General features: G+C 39.9%; 1 protein-coding gene across 2 annotated transcripts in view; it reads left to right on the forward strand.

Moving 5' to 3' along the window:
- Nucleotides 1–24,648, forward strand: part of OCA2 (OCA2 melanosomal transmembrane protein) — a 215,456-nt gene that overhangs the window by 65,964 nt on the left and 124,844 nt on the right. For both annotated transcript variants that reach the window (XM_048495551.1, XM_048495550.1), the window contains exons 10-14: nucleotides 8,565–8,636; nucleotides 10,256–10,321; nucleotides 12,263–12,319; nucleotides 15,180–15,304; nucleotides 23,026–23,164. In XM_048495551.1, the coding sequence (XP_048351508.1) occupies nucleotides 8,565–8,636; nucleotides 10,256–10,321; nucleotides 12,263–12,319; nucleotides 15,180–15,304; nucleotides 23,026–23,164 (459 nt within the window). The remainder of the gene's footprint in view (nucleotides 1–8,564; nucleotides 8,637–10,255; nucleotides 10,322–12,262; nucleotides 12,320–15,179; nucleotides 15,305–23,025; nucleotides 23,165–24,648) is intronic.

The following is a 24,648-nucleotide window of genomic DNA, read 5'->3' on the forward strand; positions in this document are numbered from 1 at the left end:
CCTGCAGACTTCTCACAGCACTATCACAATTAATGCTATTTGCTACATCACTTTCAACAGACAATACAGCCAGGCTTGATAAATGCTACCCAAGTGTGCAGCCCACAGAAGTTCCACTTCATTCAGTATTGCTTACTCCCAAATTACTGTGCAGTGAGATTAGCAGCTTGACATCCCAATCATGCATGCAATTGTCTGGATACAAAAAATTCTTGTCCCTTTAACCAAGACTTAATGGGCTGTTATTTACCTCCATGGCATGATAATCACCACCTGCCCATTTTCAAGTCTCTGTTCAAAGGACTGTATATACGTTTGCACATCTATTGGCAACCCTCCTCACAAATGATGTTATTTAAACTGTAATCTTAAGGATTCTTACTAGGGAGAAACTTCTGCTCAGCTTAATAGTAGTATTTACTTCTAAGTATGCATGCATGCTTTTATGCCACAGGCTCCAGTTTACAAGATCTGAGAAAGGCTGTTAATGACAACATAGGGTTATCATGAGTTGAAAGTGACTTGACAGCACAACACAGGGTCACCTTAAGCTGGAAGCAAATTGACTGCAGCAACACACACATGCATGCTTAGGATTGCACCGTTAGTAGTTTAAATGGTGAATGTCGGCCAGTATTTGGTTCCTGAGACTTACAATGAACCCCAAAACACAATGAAATTATTCATTGGCCTATTATGCATGGAACACTTCCTCAGGGCTCTTCACTATGCAGTGGGTTTGTAGTGGGATCTCCTCACATTTCTGTTTCCATGCCAGGAAGCACTCGCTCCTAGTCACACAGCTTTTCTGCAGGAAACTTACTGGGGCCTGGTTCCCCTAACTCCACCCATCAACTAATTCTTAAAGGCATAGATCTCATTACACCCAATATTCAAGATTTCTGGCTTAGCCCTTTAAATTACACTTACACTGATATTGCTATTATTGCAGTTGTATTGATATTCTAGCCCTTTCCAAAAATAATTCACTCTGCTCAGGCTGCAAGCAGAGGATGGCCTGGTTGCGTGGGTGGCTGGCATACCTTTCTCTGCTCCTGAGCATTCTCTGGGGAGTCAGGCTGCCACTACCTTGTACCCCCTGGAAAGGGGACTTTAACCTTTCACTTATACAAAATGCTTTGTAATCCTTTAGCCCCATAAATACCTAAAATCAGTCATTAACACTCCCTTTTTATTCCTGGGTGACCTTGGACTAGTCACAGCTTTCAGCCCAACCCACCTCACAGGGTGTTTGTTGTGAGGGGGGAAGGGCAAGGAGATTGTAAGCCCCCTTGAGTCTCCTGCAGGAGAGAAAGGGGGGATATAAATCCAAACTCTTCTTCTTCTTCTGTTTAAAGTAAAAAATAAATCAGAACATCATCCATTGTGAACTAGAATTCGCAATCCATACTGTATATTCTGCAAATATTTCACATTAATTAATCCAGGATTAGAGACACAGATTAGCATAACATTCTCACATGCAGGAATACAGAGCTTTTAAGTAGCCAAGCATCATCGTAAATCACAATCTACCATAAAATGAACAGAGTGCCAAAATAAATAGCCTACCAAGCAAGTAAAGAGTCCCCTGGACCCAACAGTAGTTAAAGGGTCTCTCCTCTTACTAGCCGGCAAGCTCTGGGCTATGAGAAAGAAGAAGAGCAGGGGAGGCGAGGGCGTGGAGAAGGAGAAGAGGACCCAATTAGTAACCCCCTCTCGGCACACACAAATAATTAGTAACCCACTCTCGGGAACTGGTGAGAACCTGCTGGATCCCACCTCTGCGTATAGGTGAAACCATGAGAGAATTTCATTTTAGATGTCCATGTCACCCTTCAGGGGTGTCCAGATTAGTTTTTCTTACTTCCTGAGACAGAGTGAATATGCATCATTCCAGTGGTCTAAGCGCTGCATTTTTCTTAGGGTGCCCCTTTGGAATCTGAGACTCCTTTTGGAAGCTGTTGCGATCTCAGATGCCTTCTCCCCTTTACTGTGGGATGTTGTTGTAGGCTGGTATCTCCCAGTGACTTGTGGTCTTCTGCAAATCAGTTTGTCATACTACTATGTGCCCCCTAGAGCCTTAGATCTATCTCACATTTCTCGACTAATTTAGTGCAAAAAAAACTCCACATGCTTGTGGCATATGGCATAGTTATATTTTCTTCATATATTTAATTTGTATTTTTCTGTCAAGTCACATTTGACTTGTGGCAAACCCTGGTCGAGTTTTCAAGGTAAGAGACATTCTGAGGGGGTTTGCCATCCCCACCTCTCTGGCACAACCCTGGTATTCCTTGAAGGCCTCCCATTGAAGTACTAGCCAGGACTGGCCATGCTAGGCTTCAGAGATCAGAGGAGATAAGGCTATCCTAGGCTATCCAAGTCTGGGCATTTCCATAGGGATGCCAGTAAACATTGTTGCATCATAAGTCTGGGTGTTTCCATAGTGATGGCAGTAAACAATCTTGCATCACAATACTTCTGTTGGATCATCCTAACTGGCCATTTGGTCTACTTAGGACTATCCTTACTGTTCATTTGAGCTTATCATGGCAGGTAGGAAAGTCCTCCAAGGAGAGGTTCAACATTCGTCCTCATTTGGGATTATGCCTTGGCTTTTTTACAGAACGCGATTAGGGAGGCCCATGTTAGCTTGCTCTGTTGTTTTCGTCTGCCTCCAGGCCAACCCTTTTTATACTCCAGATGGAGTTTTCCTTGTCCTTCTTGAGTGAGCCCTGATTTGGCAAAAGTGTTAGCTTTTTTGGCTTCCATGGTTGCAATTTTGTGGTATTTTTAAATGCGTGTAGGTGACACCATAAGAGAATTTCATTTTAGATGTCCATGTCACCCTTCAGGGGTGTCCAGATTAGTTTTTATTCCTTCCTGAGACAGAGTGAATATGCATCATTCCAGTGGTCTAAGCGCTGCATTTTTCTTAGGGTGCCCCTTTGGAATCTGAGCCTCCTTTTGGAAGCTGTTGCGATCTCAGATGCCTTCTCCCCTCTACTGTGGGATGTTGTTGTAGGCTGGTATCTCCCAGTGACTTGTGGTCTTCTCCAAATCAGTGTGTCATACTGCTATGTGCCCCCTAGAGCCTTAGATCTATCTCACTTTTCTAGACTAATTTAGTGCAAAAAAAAATCCACATGCTTGTGGCATATGGCATAGTTATATTTTCTTCATATTTTTAATCTGTATTTTTCTGTCAAGTCACATTTGACTTGTGGCAAACCCTGGTCGAGTTTTCAAGGTAAGAGACATTCTGAGGGGGTTTACCATCCCCACCTCTCTGGCACAACCCTGGTATTCCTTGAAGGCCTCCCATTGAAGTACTAGCCAGGACTGACCGTGCTAGGCTTCAGAGATCAGAGGAGATAAGGCTAGCCTAGGCTATCCAAGTCTGGGCATTTCCATGGCAATGCCAGTAAACATTGTTGCATCACAAGTCTGGGTGTTTCCATAGAGATGGCAGTAAACAATCTTGCATCACAATACTTCTGTTGGGTCATCCTAACTGGCCATTTGGTCTACTTAGGACTATCCTTACTGTTCATTTGAGCTTATCATGGTAGATAGGAAAGTCCTCCAAGGAGAGATTCATGGACTTCTCTGTCCTTCCTGCAAAGAGTCCCTCTGCCATTGGGGGTGGAAACAGCCAGAGACACAAATCCAGAGGTGGGATCCAGCAGGTTCTCACCAGTTACCAAGAGTGGGTTACTAATTATTTGTGTGTGCCAAGAGGGGGTTACTAATTGGGTCTGCTTTTCCATCTCCACGCCCTCACCTCCCCATGAGGCATACTGCCTTTGAACGTGAAGGTTCCATATAGCAATTGCTACTAATAATGTAACTCCCTGAACTGGGTTCATCCCTTTCAGGTACTGCAATTCATTGATTCTCAGCCTTTCGTACCTTTTATCTCACCAGTCTCTATCAAAGAACCTGTGTGTTTCACCATTGCTGTGTTCAGATTTGTGAGTTGGGGCATTTTCTATAATGTGATGATATAATGTGTTGAAAGCCTTCGACAATACAATGTGATGATAGTTTAGAAATGACCTGGTGCAAAAAAATTTTTTTGGGGGGTCGTGGTGGGGTGGCTGCCCATGGGGGGCATCCAACTCAGGTTTTGCCCAGGGCTCAGGTTTGCCTAGGTACGCCTCTGGGACTCAGCCTCTAGCTTGAAGCAGCTGCATATTCCTGGACTGCCTGTGGAGTTGCTTTACTTGCAGCATAACAGGTGAACAAGGAGAGTTTGCAGCTCCATCCCTTGCAAAGGAAAAGCTGCTTAGCTGGAAAGACCAGGGACCCAGGAGCAAATACTTCCTGTTTGAATGCTGCCTGGGATAGGCACCCTCCTTTGATTTAAAAAAAATATCAGAAATTTATTTCATGAACAAGATGATAATTTGTAATAAATTGTAATAAAAATGCTGCAAAGCAGCTCTGAAAAATGAACTTTGACTGCCTGTGAGGCCTTTCAAGACTGTGTTGTTGATGTGAAGGCTTGTACCAAATGTTCACTTTTAGAGGTTGTGAACTGTTCCTTTATAGGCCAAGTCACTGTCATCTTCTGTAAGTGTTGCCTTGAGCCCGACTTGTTGGGAAAGGGCAAGGCAAAAGTCAAACAAACAAATGAAAAAACAAACAAATAAATGTAAATGATAGTTGATATAAAAATGGCCCTATTTTAAAATGTCATCCCTGCATGGCTGATAAGGTTACTGATCAATAGGGTAACTTCGTGAAACAGTATATATATATTTTGACTTAATTTTTTAAAAATATACATTTTGATTTCTAGGTGACAAAATGTTTAACTGAACTTTTATGTCTGACTAATCACTGTTTAAGATTATCAGGTTTCTTTGCTTGCTGCCACTCAGCTGGATGGCAGGCAAAAATGCTGGGCAAAAAGAGAGGAGTACAATAATCATTGTGTTGACTCTGTGACTTCACTTTTGTCATGACTTCGAAGTGGTGTCATAACATCAGGTGACATTTCAGTATTCACTCAGGCTGTATCGTTATAGAATTTTAGACAAATGCTAGAGCATCTCCTGAAGCAGTACATCACTTCTGGTCCTGCTGTGATATTATGGCATTGGCGTGATTGCTATGTCCCTGGTAGTTACCAACCATAGGTTGGTAGTCCTATTCTGCTCAGACAGCAATAGCTCTATTCAGGTTACACTAGCATGGTATAGTTGTTAGAGCATTGAACCTGGAAGACACAGTTCTGAATCCCTGTGAGATGGACCCCCCACACCTTCCAACATTACCAAGGCAGGGTAACCACTCCCTGACCAGGCTTGCCAGATGTTCCCTGCCTATTTCCTGTCAGGTACTGAGGTGCTTCATGAATAGTATCATTTGGTGATAGGAAGCACTTTCCCTCAGCCCTGTTACACTCCCAGAAAGTAAAAGAAGCCTGTTATCTTTAAATCTTCCTTGACGAACACTTTCTCAAGACACACTAAATAATAATACTGAGACAGAAACAACTTAAATAGAATAAAAATTATTTAACAGGATTGGAGATGGGAAAGGGAGATGAGTAACATGGAGAAAGGAATGAATAAGGCAAATAAGCAATACATTTACAGAAGAGCTTGGCACAGAGATTTAGAGTTTTTGTTTTTCAGCACAGCACTTCAGTTTGCTTAGTTTCAATTAGTTTCAGTGAGAATAAAGCATAGGAGTGGAAAGTGATGTTGTAAGTTATTTTGAGTCCCCTTTGGGAAGAAAACCAAAGGATAAATTCTTAAATGAATAAGTAATATCCATAAGTAATGGATTGCAACTTGAGGCCTTATCCTTCCCCTGGATGCCCATCAGTTGGCCTAATAATCATATAATTCCCAACCATCTCACTACACAATGTCAGATGTTTGGTCCACCTAACCCAATATTGTCTACTCTGACAATAACATATTTCTAGGGCCTTAGGTCCAGAAAGCTCTTTCCCAGGTCTGGGATACTTTTAACTAGAGATGTGAGAGTAAAAAGAAGTTGTAAGACAGTGTGTGTGTGTGTGAGAGAGAGAGTCTGGAGATGGAGGGTAGGCAGTTGGAAGTATTCAGCCTTTTCAGTTTGAGACTGGATTCCTTCTTTCTCTTTCTTTTCATATGAAATTGTCTTTCTGTCTTTTATCCCTTTTTGGCAAAATCCATGTTCTAATATAATGCTGCTCAGACTTCTTAGGCTTCTTCCAGATGCGATAGCAGTAAACAGAGTGGAGCTCAGAGGTTATTTTTATTACTCTCTGTTCAGCCAATGCCTTCTAATGAAATTAGCAGTGAATGAGATTTTATGAAATGATGCTTTGATCAGAAATAAATCTGACTTTCCTCTGAGTAATATTTTAAACATTCTAACTCATTTGAAAGCAATTCACTGATAACAATAACTTCTTTCAATTATATTAAACCTTTCACAATTGCATTTTGTTTAATGAGATTACACATTTCATGGTCAAAAATGATTCAATTTGTAGAACCATCCTCCTGGACATAACAGAAGCAAATCAGTCTGGGTCTGTAAGCAATGCACCATTTATTGAGACATTTTATCTTGCTTCGTTCTTCTCAAATATTTGCAAAATGTGGCTAAGTAATGAAAATTCCAAGAAAGGTGTTTGTTTTATGACAGGAACAATCTGAAACTGAGGTTCTATTTTTAAATTCCTATTGTGAAAAATAAGAAAAGATCCTGTGTGTGTTGGTAACTATTTAATATACTCTCCAAGGATAACACATTTCTTTCACTTTTTAAATATACTTTGAGATGTTTGGAAGGAAAATGTTATTCTGATCATCAAGCAATTTCATACCACTTCAGAAGCAGTGAGGCAGAAAGGATGGTAGATGAAGGGAATGCTGAGGGCATAGCATACCTTGATTTTAGTCATACCTTTGACAAGGTGCCACATAATATTCTTGCATGTAAGCTAGTGAAATGTAAACTAGACAATGCTATTACTAGATCGATTTGTAATTGATTGACTGACTAAACGCAAAGGGTGCTCATTAATGGCTTATCTTCATCCTGGATAGAAGTGACTAGTGGGGTGCCACAGGGTTCTATCCTGGGCCGAGTGCTATTCAATGTTTTTACAAGTTTTGTAGATAAAGGGAATGCTGTGGATGCAGAATACCTTGACTTTAGCAAGGCCTTCGACAAGGTCCCCTATGTCATTCCTGCAAGCAAGCTAGTAAAATGTTACTGTTAGATGGATTGGTAATTGGTTGAGTGACTAAACTCAAAGATTTCTCACCAATGGCTAATTTTCATCCTGGAAAGAAGTGACTGGTGAGGTGCTGGAGGGTTCTGTTTTGGGCTCAGTGCTAGTCAATATTTTTGTCAGTGACTTGGATGATAGGAATGCTAATCAACTTTGCAGATTACACCAAATTAGGAGGGGTACCTTATGACAGGGTCGGAATTCAAAATGACCCGGACGGATTAGAGAACTGGGTCAAAACTAACAAAATGAATTTTAGCATAGACACTACACTTTGGCAGAAAAAATGAAATTCCCAGAAATAGAATGGGTGACAAATGCACAGATATAGGATGAGTGACAACAGTGCATGTGAAAGGGATCTCACTTTGAGAATGTACAGTTGGACCTCAAGCTTAACATGAATCAGCTGTGTAACTCAGCAGCCAAGAAAGCCAATGTAATTCTGGAGTACAGTACCACTCTATTCTGCATTGGTCAGATCTCACCTGGAATACTGTGTCCAGTTTTGGGCACCACAATTCAAGAAGGATATTGACAAGCTGGAATGGGTCCATGGAACGGAACCAAAATGGTCAAATGTCTGCATTCCATGCCTTGTGAGCAGTGGCTTAGCGAGCTGGGTATGTTTAGTCTGGAGAAGAGAAGGTTAAGGGTTGACATGATAGCCATGGTTAAATAGGCAAGTAGGCTGGAGGTGGGTGAGAGAGGGAGGGACAAAGAAAACCAAAATAAACTTTATACATGAAGGAAAAGACAGCTCAAATTAGTGTCCAGAAATACATCAAGGTAAAAGTTGCTTCAAGATACTAAACGTGTGTAAAAGTTGGGGAGTAAACAAAATATATATGGGTCAAGAACTGATGAAAAAACCTATACAGAACAGTCCATTGTTTCCTTATCTGAAGAAGCACATCCTTTACTTTTAAAACACTCAATTTTAGCTACCCATCACTTCCACAGTGTGCTATTTTTCTTCTTCTTTTGTTGCCTGCTTGGAACCCACCTTCAGAATGGTCTTTTATCTGAAACTACTTTTCTGCTAGAATCTAACAAAAAGACACATTGGCTATAAAATAACAGGCATCGAAGTGGGTATTTGTCAATATTTGCCTGGAAGGCCTCCATTCTTCTTTAGCAGCCTAGTCTGTTGCTTTGCTTATCTAACAAAAGGTTCAAGAATCAAAGAAAATATCTGAGCAGCATGTTTACATCACATCGGAAAAGAGTTGGAAGATGGAAAGGAAGAGCAGAAAGGTTGATTCTACAATTGAACTTTGGATAAAGGAGATTGGTAACCCCGTGCCTTTTATTGTAGATTGTTCACCGAACTTTAGCTGCAATGCTGGGTTCCCTGGCTGCCTTAGCTGCACTGGCTGTAATTGGAGATGTAAGTATAAAGTCATGATTCTTTTTGTTTTCATAACCCTTTTGCTGGTTTTCAGCATTGATAGTCAAGGCAATGATAGCCATGTAACAACTTCAGTCACAATGCGGAAACCCTTCAATGTCCCCACTTGCTCCTACTTTCTTAATAAGAAAAGGTTTTTTTTCTATTCTGTGCAAAATTTGTCATAATTTGTTTTATTTGCTTTAACTATGGTATAGTAGAATTTATTTGAACTAGAATTTATTTGAACTACAAGAAAAAACAATTTCACATCGAAAACTAGAATATTATGCAGTTGGGATGTAGGGTTTAATAAGGAGTTAGACTATTCCTTTATTTATGAGATACAGCCTAGCTCCTTATGAAACCCTACATGCCCTGTTGTACAGAAACTTAGTTTCCCCAACAAGAAGGGGAAGAAGGTAAATAGCAAAAGAAAATAAAAATGCATATTGTATTTCTTTGTCATTTTCTTTCCTTTTATCATTTCATTACTCTTAGTGTTCTCCATGATTTTTACTTCCTTTTTTGACATTTAAGAGTTTCCATGAACTACAACTGAGCCCACACTTGCCCATCCCAGACATACAGAGGTGATTCTTATTCAACACTGTGCTGTTTTCATCATTGACTTTTTAGTCCTTTGCTTCCTTGCTATTGATTGCATACTAGAACTTATATCAAATGTTTTATGTAGCAAAAAGACAGATCCCTGTTAAAACTATATACATTTTGAAACTTCTTAAATTTTTATCCATTGTCCCTTAACCTTTAAAAATGTTTCTTCTATGAACTCCTTCCAAGCAGTCCTCAGAGAAAATTTAATATTACTGTGGAATCAGCAGAAAGCATCTAAATCACTAATCCAATTCTCATTAATTTCTATAAAGGTAGAATAACAGCAACAGAACCAAAATAGCTTAGTGTATGGTGTGAATGAATTCTTCAAGTTGTCAGGATTTTATGATGTCAGTAGAAAAGTGCTTCCTTTAAGCTCCTTGCAAAAGTACTAATTAATTTAATACAAAGAAAATGTCCTTGGACCTTTCCGCACAGGCCATAAACCGTCCCCAGGCCGCCGTTCGCACAGGGGGTGCAGCTGCGTTGCAGCCGCACCGTCCTCGCGCCGCCCGCCCGTCCCGATGCTGGCGTTTTCCCAGTGCGCTTCGAAACGCACTTGTTGAGGAAACGTCAGCTGGAAGCCGCTGCCGTGCGAACGGCAGCGGCTTCCCGGTGCTTCCCCCCTCCCTCCCTGTACTCACCTAGTCCCCGGGCCTCCGGCACGTCGCCGAGGCCTGGGGACACGCCTCCCTGCCCTGCGCCGCTGGAGCAGGCGTGCAGGGCTAGGGGGCGGGTCCCCAGGCCTCGGCGACATGGCGGAGGCCCGGGGACACGCCAGGTCGGCCGGGCGCCGGCGCTCCATGGTGCCGGCTGCCCGGCTCTTTCTAGGACCATCCATACGGACGGTGCTAGCGTCGTTGGGTCGGCGTCGAGTACGCCGACCCGGCCGCTTCCGCATTTGTGCGGAAACGGCCTTAGTTCAAAAAATGGAGTTTGTATTTTCAGAGCTAAATAGGAGATCCAAGGGATCAAATGATGATTTCTGTCTTTAATTGCAGAAGCCAAGCCTCGTCAAAGTAGTGGAGTGGATTGATTTTGAAACTCTGGCGTTACTTTTTGGAATGGTAATTAAAACTCTTTATGTTTATCTTGTGCCTTCAGAGCTCTCAAATTATTTTATAAAAAATTGTTTGTAATTTGCTGTTTTTTGCTGTTTTTTAGAGCAGTTGCAACAATGTTAGTCCACTTTTAAAATATGGTGCATCACTGAGACATCAAAATGTTGTTTTTAGATGTTGTCGTTTATAATGGATAATGATGTCTTTTTTAATGGATAATACCTTTAGGTACTTTGGGTTACTGATTCCTTTGCTTTTCTAATAGACTTAAAATCCTTTTCTAATAGACTTAAAATCCATAAATGGTCTATACACGGAAAGGACATTGAACAGGTTAAATCATACAAATACCTAGGGATCCATCTTCAATTCAACACCAAATGGGTACATCATAGAAATGCAGCGGTGAAGGGATGTACTGCCACAATAAATGCAGTGAATAACTTTTTCTACTCCAAAGGCCAAAAGCATATTCCCTCTGCTTTAAAGGTCTTCCAGGCCAAAGTCTTGCAACAACTCCTTTACGGGGTTCCGATCTGGATTACCGTTTGGTCCAATGTGGTTGAAAAGGTACAATCAGCATTTCTCTATAAAATATTTGGAGTCCCACATTGCGTGCCTTATGGGGTGCTATGCTTAGAAGCGGGCATGCACCTGTTAACTACCAGGGCTTGGCTACTTACCTTTAAGTTTTGGATAAAGATATGCTTTCAGCTACAACACGGAAGCCTACTGCATAGGGCCTTAGTTGAGGTCCAAAGCTTAGAGTGGTGGAATATAATCAATGGTAAACTCAATTCATTGGGTTTCTCATTAGAGGAGTTGGTATTGAAGGACCCCCAACAAATATATAGCCTAATTAAACTTAGACTATATGATCAGGAGTATCAACATCTAATCAATCGTGCAACAATAACATGCTCCCCATTGTACTTTGGCATAAACCCTGAGCCTGGCACGATGGCCAAATACTTATTACAAATTCCAGATTCTAAACAGCGTTGGGTACTGACTCGAGCCAGATGCAATGTTTTTTCGCCTGCCCTTTTGCAAGGCCGGATTGAGAAGCGGCCTCTATCACATAGACTATGCCCTTTCTGTCCCACCATGGTGGAAACATTGGACCACATTTTATGTTATTGCCCAAAATATAATCCCCAGATGGAAGCTTTAGTACTACCGATAATGGAAAATGTGCCCCCCAAAATATCGATCCCAAAATTGTTAAACAGTAATAATCCTTCCATACTTGGGAGAATAGCCAATTATTTGCTGCAAGTCATGTCCTTAAGAGGTATGTAAAATAGGCAAGTACAAAACTATTTAAATGTGAAATACTCCATACCTCTGAAACTCCTGGGGTATTTTAGAAGGTGTTTATAAGGAGCTCACTGTTATTTATTGCATTTTATGGAAATTTAATTAATTTATAGTATTAGTAATTGATAGTATTAGTAATTTATAGTATTATAGTAATTTATAGTATTAATTAGTATATACAAATTATAGATCTTGGGGAAGGCTATACCTTTTTAGTAAATAGGCTATGAATAATGAATATCTTAATCCTGTCTTTTAAGTGTAGTTTTACTATACCTGTTCACAATCCCGTGTACAATGGAATGGACAAAATTTTTTAATCTATGTTATTTTTACAAATGAAGTGTGATTTTAGAATGTAAAACTACTCATAGACACCATGTACAACTCTTTTAAATTTAGTGATGGTCTATACTCACGCTTTTGTATCTTATGCCAATAAAGGTCTATTGTATTGTATTGATTCCTTTGATATATTGTAAGATTTGACAGTAACTATAGCAAGAGAAACATGATTTGGAATGCAGAGGTGAATGGATTGAGCAGGACAGAAGGAATAGGACAGACCTTTATTTACTTTTCTTTGGTTAAATGTTTTCACTGCAAAATAGTTTTTATTTTCTATAGATGCTTTTAGTTGCCATCTTTTCAGAAACTGGATTTTTTGATTACTGTGCAGTCAAGGTAAGCTTGGTCTTTTTTTTTAGCAAGCAATTATATCTAATTTTAGCACTCAAGTTTAAAAATACTCTATCTATATTGCATTGGAAAAAAATCAAAGCACACTTTAGTCTGCCTCTCAAGGTTAATTACTAGCTTCAATACCATTTGTACTTTGATCATTGCTGACTGTCCCTGCAAAAATGAGCATGTTCATCAAGAAATTCTAAGTGATTGATTAAGAAAGCTTTTAGAGGAATGAACTTAGAAGTGATAGCTAAAGAACCTGTGCAGATTTCTACAGGAAAGCTAACCTAAGAGACTGCTAAGTGGTGGTGAATGTATCACTACATATACACTGGCATTCAGTAAGTTCAAGGCTCTTTAAAAATACAGATAACACTTTGCTCATTCTGTTGCATTCTAAGCTCTCTCTTCATGGCACAATTATACTGGGTTACAATCAGTATCTTAGAATCTGGGTCTATTTTATCCCAGTTTCTTCCTTTGCATGGCTGCCCATTTCTGTGAAGGAATCACCTGAAGACTGGGAGGAAATATTCCAGTTTGTATCACACGAACCCAGGTCTTTTGTATTTACATCGCAAGCATATCCGTGCATGGGCAAACATCCCCAGTGTCCCACATTCTGATTGGCTGTTTTTTTGGGCAGCAGCAGGGGAAAACAAATCCCCCTCTTTTCCAGTTCTGTATAGGGCCCAGTGCAGGCCTCAAAACGGCAAGCGGCAGCAAAAAATGATGCACAGTGTCACATCACAGTTTCACTCACGTTCTCATATCTTTTGTGGAAAACAAGAGACTCCCTCCCCCCTGTGATATGCCCACTAACATTCGGCCCAAAGTGCATATCTCCCTAGCTATGCGCTCTGAGCAACCAGTACATGTACAGAAAAGAAAATGGGGACATTTTGGGACTCCACTCCTGATTAACCCAGGCAAAATGGCATCCAGTCTATATCATGAGCAGAAAACGTGCTTGGGGGAACATTTCGGGAAGGGCGGGCTGCAACAGTTGGCGGCTCAGCAGAGTTGAAAACTGACATGACATCAGGTAGGGAGATCAGGGAGGCAGGTGGCGGGGCAGGGAGATCAGGCAGCTGAGCTGGAAAAATAAACTGGTTCTGCTCCCATGGTGTTTGCACGGTAGCAGGTTCACTGTGGGATTTTTGAAAAGGATTGCCAAATTGGCGACTTTTGAAAATCCTGGGATGAGGGAAATATCATGGGACAAACCTGCTTTAGGACCGGGAACTGTGCGAACTTCTTGGCCAAACTGGAATATTTCCCTTGCTCAACCCAGGATATTTGGACCGTGCAGAAATGTCCCTAGTATTACCTGAGCCATTTTTCAATTCTGATTCTTAAAATTTAAAACACAACCACAGTACTAGCATTTGGATAGAACACGATTGAAGCTTCTGAGAACTATTATCCTTTTAATTTTCTTTCTCAAGCTAAATTAGTTCTTTTCCATTCTCTACTAGGTCGTTTTCTTATGAGTAAATGGTTCATTATAATGAAAGGAAAAAATCAGGGAGTACAGAGGTTTAGCTGAGGGAACCTTAATTCTAGGATCTTGCCCTTGGGAGCAGGCATTGCAAGATTTTGAACATAATGCTGGACTGTGCTATATGGAACCAATTTTAAATTCTGCTCATGCTATAATGTACCAAAGGGATCCCTGTGCAAAAAGGTTGTTATGTGGTCTCCACCACCCAAGTTGCCTGGCATATGAATCTATTTAGCATATATTTGCAACACTTTATATATAATTAAATATATGTAATGTTAGGAATGGCTTACTTTCTGTAGGTTGTACTTTATAAATATATCTCAGCATACATGTAATTAATGCATAGGCATATCTTTTGCATGTAGTCCTTTTGCAGAGAGCAGCTAATCTCATTAAAGGCTGATTCAATTAACAAGTCTTCCCAAGTTTGCAGTCACAAGGTCTCAGTAAAATAGGAAATATTAATGGGAATAGAGAACTGATAGCTATTTTCATGCTGCACCTACTTTTAATAGCTACTTATGTAATGGGACTCTCTCAATATTGCATGAGTCCCTTGTCAGGCCAGACCTACTGCAGGTTCCATGTTCAGAGCTCCCCATGATTTTTACCTTCATTTTCAGGCATGCAGCAGCCATCCATGCAGCATGGGAAGGGGGTTTAGTTTCTCTTGTTGTTTTTCCTTGTTGTTTTCTGAAGAGCCACTTGGGTTACACAAGAAATGTATTAAGAAAATTACTATTGGACAAATATGAATTCCCAGAAGTTGCTTCAGGTCAGGAAAATATCATGTAGGGGGAGAATTGAAATCCCCTCTCCCATAAACTGTGGCCCTGATCTCTGTTGGGCCCTTCTGTGCCCGAAAAATCACCAGAAAAGCTGTGCCTTTAAAAATCACCGGAAGCTTCAGACATGGAACTACCTATACATGTCTGGTCTGGCTGTGTCAGAAAGATAAAAATGGGAAGAGTTGCCAAAGTTTATTGTTATTCCAGAATTCCAACTTCTACTCAGCATGGAATACGTTGCTCTTGTAAGCACATCTATTGGTAAGATTAAAACACACTGAAGACAGATAGAGGGCTGGCTCTGGCTACCATTTTTTTGGTCTTCATCCTTTCTATATGTCGTTAGATGTTAAAGTATTTTCTCTATTCTTCAGAAATTGACTGGATTACTGTAAAACTGATGAATCTTACTATGTAGGCATTTTTTACTAAATATACAATACGGCTCTTGATTTGAAATGATGCCCAGGGATAGCTCCACATTTAAGTTGATGACCAACAACTTGTCATATTTTGTTAACTCTCTTCCCCAATTTCATTTCTTTGTGCCTATTTTCTTTAGGCTTACAGGCTGTCTCGAGGCAATGTATGGGCTATGATTATTATTCTTTGTCTGATTGCTGCAATTCTCTCAGCCTTTTTGGACAATGTTACCACCATGCTTCTCTTTACTCCAGTAACCATAAGGTACATTTTAATGTTATATATTGTTTTCCATTATGAGTAATCTGCCTTTATTCCCAGTAGGAAAGGAGAGTATAAATAATGTAAATAAATAAAAAAAATGATCTTATTTATTTTATGATTTTTATATTCTAGTTGCCTATCTGAATAGGAAGTTCTGAACTGAACACACATCAAAACTGTACAGCATAACACAATGTTAAAGTCTAGACACATTAGTGGCAATCTTAAATTCAGTTTATTCATTAGCACAGTAAAATGATTTATGTGTTTCTATTGTAATCAACCAGAATTTTCACTACCAAGCAATGATACCATGACCATAGAGCATGGAAATCTATGAATATTTGTGATACTTAATCTGCTTATAATGGCTTGGATGCAGCAGTAATTTCCACTAACAGAAGGGTTTTTCACTGGCAGTTTCTACCCTCATTTCCCTCTTCCCATTAAAATGCTTCCTGAAATTCTGCTTAGGGAGGGCTGGTGGAGATCCGCAGAAAGAACAAAGAGGAAGTAAGATGAAGGAATTAATTCTCTTCCATCCATAAAATCCTGCATTGGGTCTGAACCAATTGATGAAGTTTGAATAATGTGTCTCCTTTTGTGCTTTGGGGCTAAATGATGTTTATCAGAAGTAGATTCATACCTATCAGTGTTATTTAATTGAATTGTCATCCCGACAGTGTCATTGTTCTTTCAATAATATTTAGTTATGTTTTTTGCTCTTGTATTTTGCAAGGTTTTTTTTACTAAAAATGCAATGGAGATTTGGATAGCAATTATAGTAGGAGCTGATAAAAGTTCAACTAACAGTACTCTGACTGAATGGCAATCACTATATCCCATACCAATAATAGATGGAGCTTCTTGTGGCTGTAATAGGAATACTTATCTGCCAGTTTCTGATTTGATTTTGATTAAGTACTTGCTTGTGCAAGTGTTCAGATATGCTTCCTCACGGAATACAAACTACAGCAACCTTCCTTTAAAGTGTGAATACTAATACTTACAAAGAAGATTAATGTCCTTCAAATCAATTTATTAAGATTGTCATTGGCTTTTCCAGTCCTTAAAAAATACAGCTTTTTCTTCCTAAATAATTATGGTAAGTATTTACAATGCAGTGGTTCTAATAATGCCCCAATTATTCAACAAAATAGAGACTGTACAAGTAGGGGACCATCAAGGACTTGTGTGCGGGAGGGAAGCAGTCATGCCACTGGGGCATTTGTTTCTTAAAACTATAGGTCCTCCTATAGTTGGGGGGAGGGGCAAATACTCAAAAGTATTGTTTTCTAAATTTCAGATTTTTCTGCAAAGCTAGAGTTTTTCTCAGATTTGTAGAAAGCTCGGTCTTGTCTGTTCATGGCTCCAATTTGTAGTCTACTCTTCATAGCTATTTTCTCCTAGGGGAATTTATATCTATTGTCTGGAGATCAGTTGTAATTCTATGAGGACAGCAGGCCACACTTAAAGTTGCTAACCTGACAATCAACAAACACTGCATTAGCATTAGGATTATAGAATTACACAAAAATGCAAACAATAAAGGGCTATTCTTATTCATTCATTCATTTAGTTTAGAGTTTGCAGATTACTTTCTATTCACTCCCCTAATAATCCTATCTCTGCAGTTTCAGCCTGCATAGTCAACCACCCTCATCTCCTGGAAGACAGAACGTAATGCAAATTCAAGGGAATAACTAGATATTCTGTTCTTGTTGCTGGCCTGAAACTGGGAAGATTAGTCAGGGGCAGAGGAAGGAGGGAGAAAAAGGAAGGGCATGATAGGCAAGCCATGATCCAGATGAAACCAATCTAATTGGCTTTTATGTAGCATCTCTAAAACATGGTAGTCGTTGTGTACACCCATAGCATTTTGGATCTGTTTTCTTAGTTCTTAGTTCTTTCTTAGTTCTCAAGTGTTAAAAACTGTGTTTTTGAGCAAAAAGTTTTGCATCCTGTATGACGGAATTTGTGGCAGGGAGTAACACATATCAGCTTTTCTCCGTAATTCTTACTGATCCCTAACTTCCAGTTAAAATATAATTAATGGTGGGTTGTATTCAACCATACATGTTGGGGACAAAGATAACTTCCACTCACAGAAAAGTTCATTTGGGTTTCAAAATGACATTTTTGGTACAACCTAGTGATTTGGAATTTGTTAGCTGAAGTGCTGATTGGAAATTATTTATGTTTCATTTTAAAAATCCTCCAGCAATTTTTCCAGGCCGTTGTGGCACAAACAGGTTCTTAATGAAAATAATAGAAACAAGTATAAATAAATTACATCTTAAGTTATATTTTATGCAGCAACAAAGGGTGAACATCACAAGGAACACATGGGGCTGTGGAAGTCCCATTCCTTGTCCCCCTTTCTTTCTCTTCCTTTCCACTGCTGCTTGATTCTAACTACTGCTCCCCCTTACTGTTGTTTACTCATGTCCCACCACTGATGCTACCTCCTCTTTGACATGATGTTCTCCTTCCTTCCTTACCATCTCCCTTTCTCTTTCTCCCTACTGCTGCTCCACAGTTTTACCAATGTTTATGGACACTTTGCAAAATAATAGTTGAGATCTCATGATACAGCATTGTGAGGTCTCATTTTCTTCCTCAATTTTTTTTACACAATTCTGCCTTCCTGTATTAGCTATGTGAACTGTAGTCTTACACCAGCAGAGACAGAGTATCGTTTCAGCAAGTGAGAGAAGCGGAGGCAACTCTGCCGTCCTTTCCCCCCCAAGCCCTTTTATTGACAGTTTATAAGAGGAAAAACAAACAAGGCAGGCAGGGGTTTGCAGGCAGGATTGCAACATCGGAATACAAGACAATGAACAGGGCAAAGGGCGCAGGGGGGGTTGCGCCAGGGGATTTGGCAGGTGCACGTACACATTGGAGCCAGGAGGTCTCACAACCTCAGTGGTTTCTCTGAATCCACATTTTGGAAGGAGAGGTCAGTTGCATGAACAGCGCATAGTCCCAGTGTGTCGGGAAGTGTGGGAGACCCTTTTCTGGGGGTGTGCCTGCCGTACTCGGGTGTCTCCCGGGCACTCGTGCCCTCCAACAGTGTACAAGAGCATCCATTGCCACTAGTGGCCTTTACCTTACACTGGTCATCTCCTGCTGTTGCCAACACCTGCTATTATGAGGTTGTTTGTTGTATTTGCAATGTGAGGAGAAACATTTATGCATGGGAGCATTTCTCTCTTGGTGCTCACCATGGGTCCTTTGTGATGACAAGGTGACCTGAGAGAGAGCACTTTACATTGTGAACATTTGCTTTACAGAACAAACAAAAAACAGAGTTGGTGTCGTGTGTAGGGGTTCAAGGGTTCTCATGTTATTCAAGTGGGTCGAACAAAAAGATGTGCAGTAAATATTGAGCACTGAAAATGTAGGTGTGGCAGCTACTTGAACTGGCAGATTCTAGCCAAAGCTTTCTGCTGCAGAATGTTTAAATGAGGATTGAAAGCACCCCACCTCAAAAATAATCAGCATCTTTACAGTCTGAATTCTTCTGGTAAGATGCACTAGGTTGGGGTCTAGAGCAGACAAATGGTATGTAATGATATTGAGCAGCAGAATGCTCTGATTTTGCCTCCACACCCTTGCTTTGTTTTGGGAAAATTTAGGGTGGTGGAGAAGAGAGAAATGGAACATACCTAAGTCTCTGGAGGAATGAAGGATTTCTCTCTCAGCCTCTGACCCTGCACTTTCATGATGGAGGTTGAGGTGCTTGTGCTTGACCCAGTCCTCTTTGGCAAAGTCAGCTAACTATTATGGACTGCAAGGAGAACCTGGGTGCTGCTGCACCCTCAAAAAAGTCTTCTTCCAGTCCTTCCTACCTGATTCTAGGAAACAATTCATAACCTCAAACCTAGCAAGTTGGCATTTGATTAGTACAAGAATTGGGCGCAGAAATGAAAAAGGTTTCTATCTGTAATTAAGCAAAGAATATGTGGATTTGTTTGGTTTAAGGCATATATGGATCCAGCATCTTCTGGGTAGCCCCCAGTTTTGTCAACACCTACATTTCTTGCCGTGAGTTAGAACTGCCAGTCTTCAGTTGGCTGCTGGAGATCTCCAGGAATTATAGCTGGTCTCCAGGTTACTTCTCTGGAGAAAATGGCTGCTGTGAAAGGTTGACATTCCTTCCTAGGTTCCACCCCCAAAATCTCCACAAATTTTCCAACCCAGATCCTACTGCAACTTGGCAGCAATTTCCACCACCATTACCACCAGGATTTCTGACGTTTACGACAGATCCTCTTGGAATCTGTGCATAAAGCTGTGTGCGAAAATGTGAACACAATATTACTGTCCCACCAAATATCATAGAATACTCAATAGTGCAAAGCTGTGCCAAGTTACTGTAAGTCCACTGCTTTGCCAGGGCAGCCCTTTCCAAGTTGAGCAAAAGAGGTCTGAAGTTAAGAGGTCCTGAAAAAGTCAACCAGGCCCTTGTTTAATGCATGTGGATTAATGGATGTTTGAGACATGTGAAGAAAGAAACTGGAAGAATAGTCTGGAGAACCTGAATAAATAAGTGGTAGCACAATTATTTTAACTGTATTTTTCCTTCCTTCTTTTGATTACTAAGTTCTGCCCTCCATCTCATAATCACAGAGCTGTGTATATTTAAATTAAATATCAGTTTTTAAAGACATGCTACAAAATGTTTGAGTTTATTTACTTTGTAATGTTATAAATGCACAATACCTTTCTGTTACTTTACATATGCTCCTAGGATGTTACTTTTAAATAATTTCCTTATCTAATTCTTACTGGCTATATAGACATATTTTTATTCATTGGTTTTCAAACACACTGCATTTTTTCTTGGTCTCCCATACAATTGGGTAAAAGTCATTCAATTTATCTTGCTGCCGTCTTCCTCTAACCAATTTGAAATGCAGTTCTGAGCTGCTATTACCATGGTGATGAAGCTTAGTAAACAATTCTGCTGATTCTTGACAATAAGGCTTTAGCCTTTTACCAGCAATGCATGAAATATGATCTTATTTTCTTGTCACATTCTTGGATGAACTCTGTTTTTTTTTTTAAAAAAATAAACTAGTTTGTGACTTGTATTTTAAAATGCTATTGTTAAAAGAATTCTCTTCCACCTACCTTTATGAGATGGTGTTATCCAAAAATTGCTTCTCAAATGAGAAATAGTAAATCTTGTCTAAGTGTATCTATAACAGAGTCCTATAGCATCACTTAACAGGAACAGTGTTCTTCAGTGTTACTTTTGTTTAAACTCTGCTAGGGAGTACCTTTTTGCAAAATAAGTTTGTTTAAATGCCATCAGGAAAAGTCTAGGCATTTTAAAGAAAATGATAACGTAAGTTACACATATAACCACCTCTTTTGTAGAGATGTTCTATATTGCATTTTCAACTCTATCTCGAATTGTTTCTTAAATAATAAATGCTCACAGAATAACATTTGTGTATTTTCCCATCTGAATTGGGTCAGTGTTCATAATGCTGACATTCATTATCCCAATACTCCTTACAATAACCCTGCAAGATTAGTGGCTATGTTTCCATATTGCAGATGGGAATGGCTGATCTGAAGAGAGTAGCTTACTCAAGGCAATCTGGGGGATTCATTGCTCAAGTGACATTTGAACCAAGGACTTTATGGCTGGACTTACTCATTAAGGTAGTCTAGCTCTGAAGACCAGAACTGAAGAGCTGGAATGGATTGAACTGTCCTATTTCAAGATTCTCCATATAACTGATCATACAGATTATACTTTCCCACAAGTATTTTGTAGCATTGCTTTTTCAGGAGACTCTCCTGATGATATCACCCAGGTTTGGTGAGGTTTGGTTTAGGGAGTCCAAAGTTATGGACTCCCAAAGGGAGTGCCCCCATCCCCCATTGTTTCCAATGGGAGCAAATGAGAGATGGGGGCTACACCTTTGAGGGTCCATAACTTTGGACCCCCTGAACCAAACTTCACCAAACCTGGGTGGTATCATCAATAGGGGCTCACAAAGATACTCTGAAATTTTGGTGCTGCTATCTTAATAATTGCACCCCTGACAGCAGGCACCCCCTAAATTTCCCCAGATTCTCCTTTTAAATCCACCCCCTTCCTGCCAATGCTTGTTTTCTTTCATTTTCTTTCTCTCAATGCCTAATAAAGGTTATTATTATTATTATTATTATTATTATTATTATTATTATTATTATTATTATTATTATTATTATTATTATTATTATTATTATTATTATTATTAAATCCACCCCCTTCGGCATGGATTTAAAGGGAGAATCTGAGGTCCCCAGTTTAAACATTGAAAGTGATGCTGTTTCAGGGTGGGGGAGAATCCACCCCCAAAATAGCATCACTTTCAATGTTGTTTTAACTGGGGACCCCAGATTCTCCTTTTAAGGTGGATTTAAAAGGAGAATCTGGGCTCCCCAGTTTAAACCCCATTGAAAATGATGCTGTCTGGGGGGTGGATTCCAGCACCACTTGTTTAAACTAGGGAGCCCAGATTCTCCTTTTAAATCCACCTTAAAGGGAGAAACTGGGGTCCCCAGTTTAAATAACATTGAAAGTGATGCTGTTTCCCTCAATTGGGGGGGACTGGATACAGCACCATAAAATGTTTTCATAGCAGTGATAAAACATTTTGAAAGCATTTTGAAATTGATTTAAAAATTATTTCTGCTGTGTGGCATGGCCCATTGCTGTGTTCAGATTTGTGAGTTGGGGCACGTTCTATTATGTGATGGTGACTTTGAAACGACCTGGTGGAAAAAATCATTGTTTGGTCATGGTGGGGGAGGGTGGCTGCCCATGGGGGTGGGTATCAAACTCAGGTTTTGCCCAGGGCTCCAGTTTGCCTAGTTACACCACTGATCCCAATCTCTGCAAATCTCAGGAGTTAAGCAGGTTTGGCCTTGGTTAGTATTTGTATGGGAGACCCCAAGAAGTCCAGGATTGCTTTAGAGAAAGGCAATGGCAAACCATCTCTGAATTCCTCTTACCTTAAAAACCCTTCAGGATCACCATTAATGGCAAAAAAAGACTCAAGAAACAGCTAGTATAGATTAAGAAAGAGGAAATGGAAGAACAATAAGGCAAGTTTAAAGGCACAAGAGGTCAAACACAATTTCCACTTGAAATAACTTCTGGGCAGATCCTTACAACTGAATTGAGTGTACTGCTTGGAATATGAGGTCTTTCTATTAAGTCTGCAGTCTACTATTCAGCTAATTTAACTGCAACCCTCAGTAATTTATTCTGGAGTGGCCTGATAGCATGATGCAGTAATTAGAATGTTAGACTAGGAGCTGGGGACCTCAGTTCAAATGCCCGCTCTGCATGGAAAGCTTCCTGAATGCTCTTGGGCCAATTACTTTCTCCTAATGTAACTCCCACACAGGGTTGTTGTGAGAATAAAATGGAGGATGGGACAATGACGTTGTAAGCTGTTTAGGGTCCCTATTGGGGAGAAAAGTGGGATATAAACATCAAAGTAAGTAAAACACAAGTCAGTGGAACTATTCTGAGGATCTGCCCCTTACAATACAAGAGCTAAGGTAATATAAAACTGAAACAACAACAGTATCAATCTTAGATATTGCATATGTTGGCTTTTGATTTTATAACCTAATCTTTTTGAAAAATATCTAAACAAACCTGTTGATCGGGGAGAAAGAAATTAAGATGTGATTTGTGTCATCTTTAGGTTATGTGAGGTGCTTAATCTTGACCCCAGGCATGTCCTGATTGCAGAAGTAATCTTCACAAACATTGGAGGTGCTTCCACAGCTGTTGGAGATCCACCAAATGTGATTATTGTTTCTAAACAGGAGTTGAGGAAGGCGGTATGTATTGCTGTCTATTGTATTAATGATGTTGTGTCCTTTGGTCACACTGATTCGTTTTTCTTACTGCGCTGAAAATGGAAGGCAGTGTATGTGTTGGAATGGCACAGAACCATGTGTTATTTTTTTCAGACTCATTCTGTAAAGGGCAAAATCAGTAGGATGTCCCCCAAGTGTATAGCTTTAATCTTTTGTGCTTATTAATCCATGTTAAATTAAGTGATAGAAGTTGTTATAGGGTTTTGTTCCCCACAGATTATCTCTGTGTGCAAGTGCATGTGATTCTGGCTTTCAGTTAAGCAGAACTGATCATTTTATGGAAGATTTGGATGCCTTCTCACTTTTCCTCAATCTTTTGATGTACTATTGACCCAGGAAAAGAGTCAGAATATAATGTTTCATCAGACACTCTGTACTAGGTAAATAAACACAAACAGGTTCTTATAACTTTTAGGGTTTGTTGAATATATATGAGCATACACTTTCCTTACAATGAATACAAAACACGTATAAGAAGATAGTTTGCTAACCTGAGATTCTTCCCACCTCAACTGAAAATATGAATTTACCTTATAAAACATTTGGTCTGTCTGGCTCAATAATGTCATTGTTTTGTGGCTCTCCAGGGTCTGAAGCAGAAAAATATCTTTCTTGATAACTATTACTTGATAACTATTTTATACAAAATAGCTAGAGTTTAAAGCTGCATTCAAAGCAAGTACTCTGCTGAGACATTTTCATGGCTGAGTACACCACAAGTTTGTGTGGTGAAACTGTGGAAATATATCTGCTTTCTGTTTGTAAGATACAGGCTAAGCACATTTCTCCCTCCTGTTGCAGATACTTAAACCCCGAGCAAGGGTTGAGATGAGCTTAAGTGCTCAGGCTTTGTAGCTTGTAGCTTTGATGGACCAACCCAGTGGATATCTGCTTAGGCCAGGATGTTTTGTATATTTTTCTGATTTTTGATTCTTTATTTACCCTGTTTTTTTTTTTAATTGATATTGTTATTTTTGTGAGCTGGGTTCCCATTAGGGAGAATAGGATAAGAAATATGCAATAAGAAATATGCAAAACTAACCAACAAATTCTGTTTTAATTTGCTTGAGAACTGATGTTCCATAGCTCAGTGGCAGAGCATCTGAGTAGCATGCCGAAGGTCTCAGGCTCAATTCTTGGCATCTCCTGTTAAAAAGATTGAGTAGCAGGTGATGTAATCAAAACCCTGGAATGCTACAGCTAGTCAGAGTAGACAAACCTTGCCTTGACAGACCAATGGCCTACTCAGTATAAGGCCATTTCATTTTTTTTGTATGTATTCTCCTCTGTTAACATTTAAACTTGATTGCCAAGGACCTGCTACACCCATATTGAATGATAGATCATTGCCAATCACTCATGTGTGAAATCTGCACGTACATTGTAACAGTCCTCATATGAGGTGAATATACACGGGGAAGGGTGCTCAGTCACAAGCAGGGATG

This window comes from Sphaerodactylus townsendi, linkage group LG04 (assembly GCF_021028975.2).
Source record: "Sphaerodactylus townsendi isolate TG3544 linkage group LG04, MPM_Stown_v2.3, whole genome shotgun sequence".
NCBI classification, from domain to species: Eukaryota; Metazoa; Chordata; class Lepidosauria; order Squamata; family Sphaerodactylidae; genus Sphaerodactylus; species Sphaerodactylus townsendi.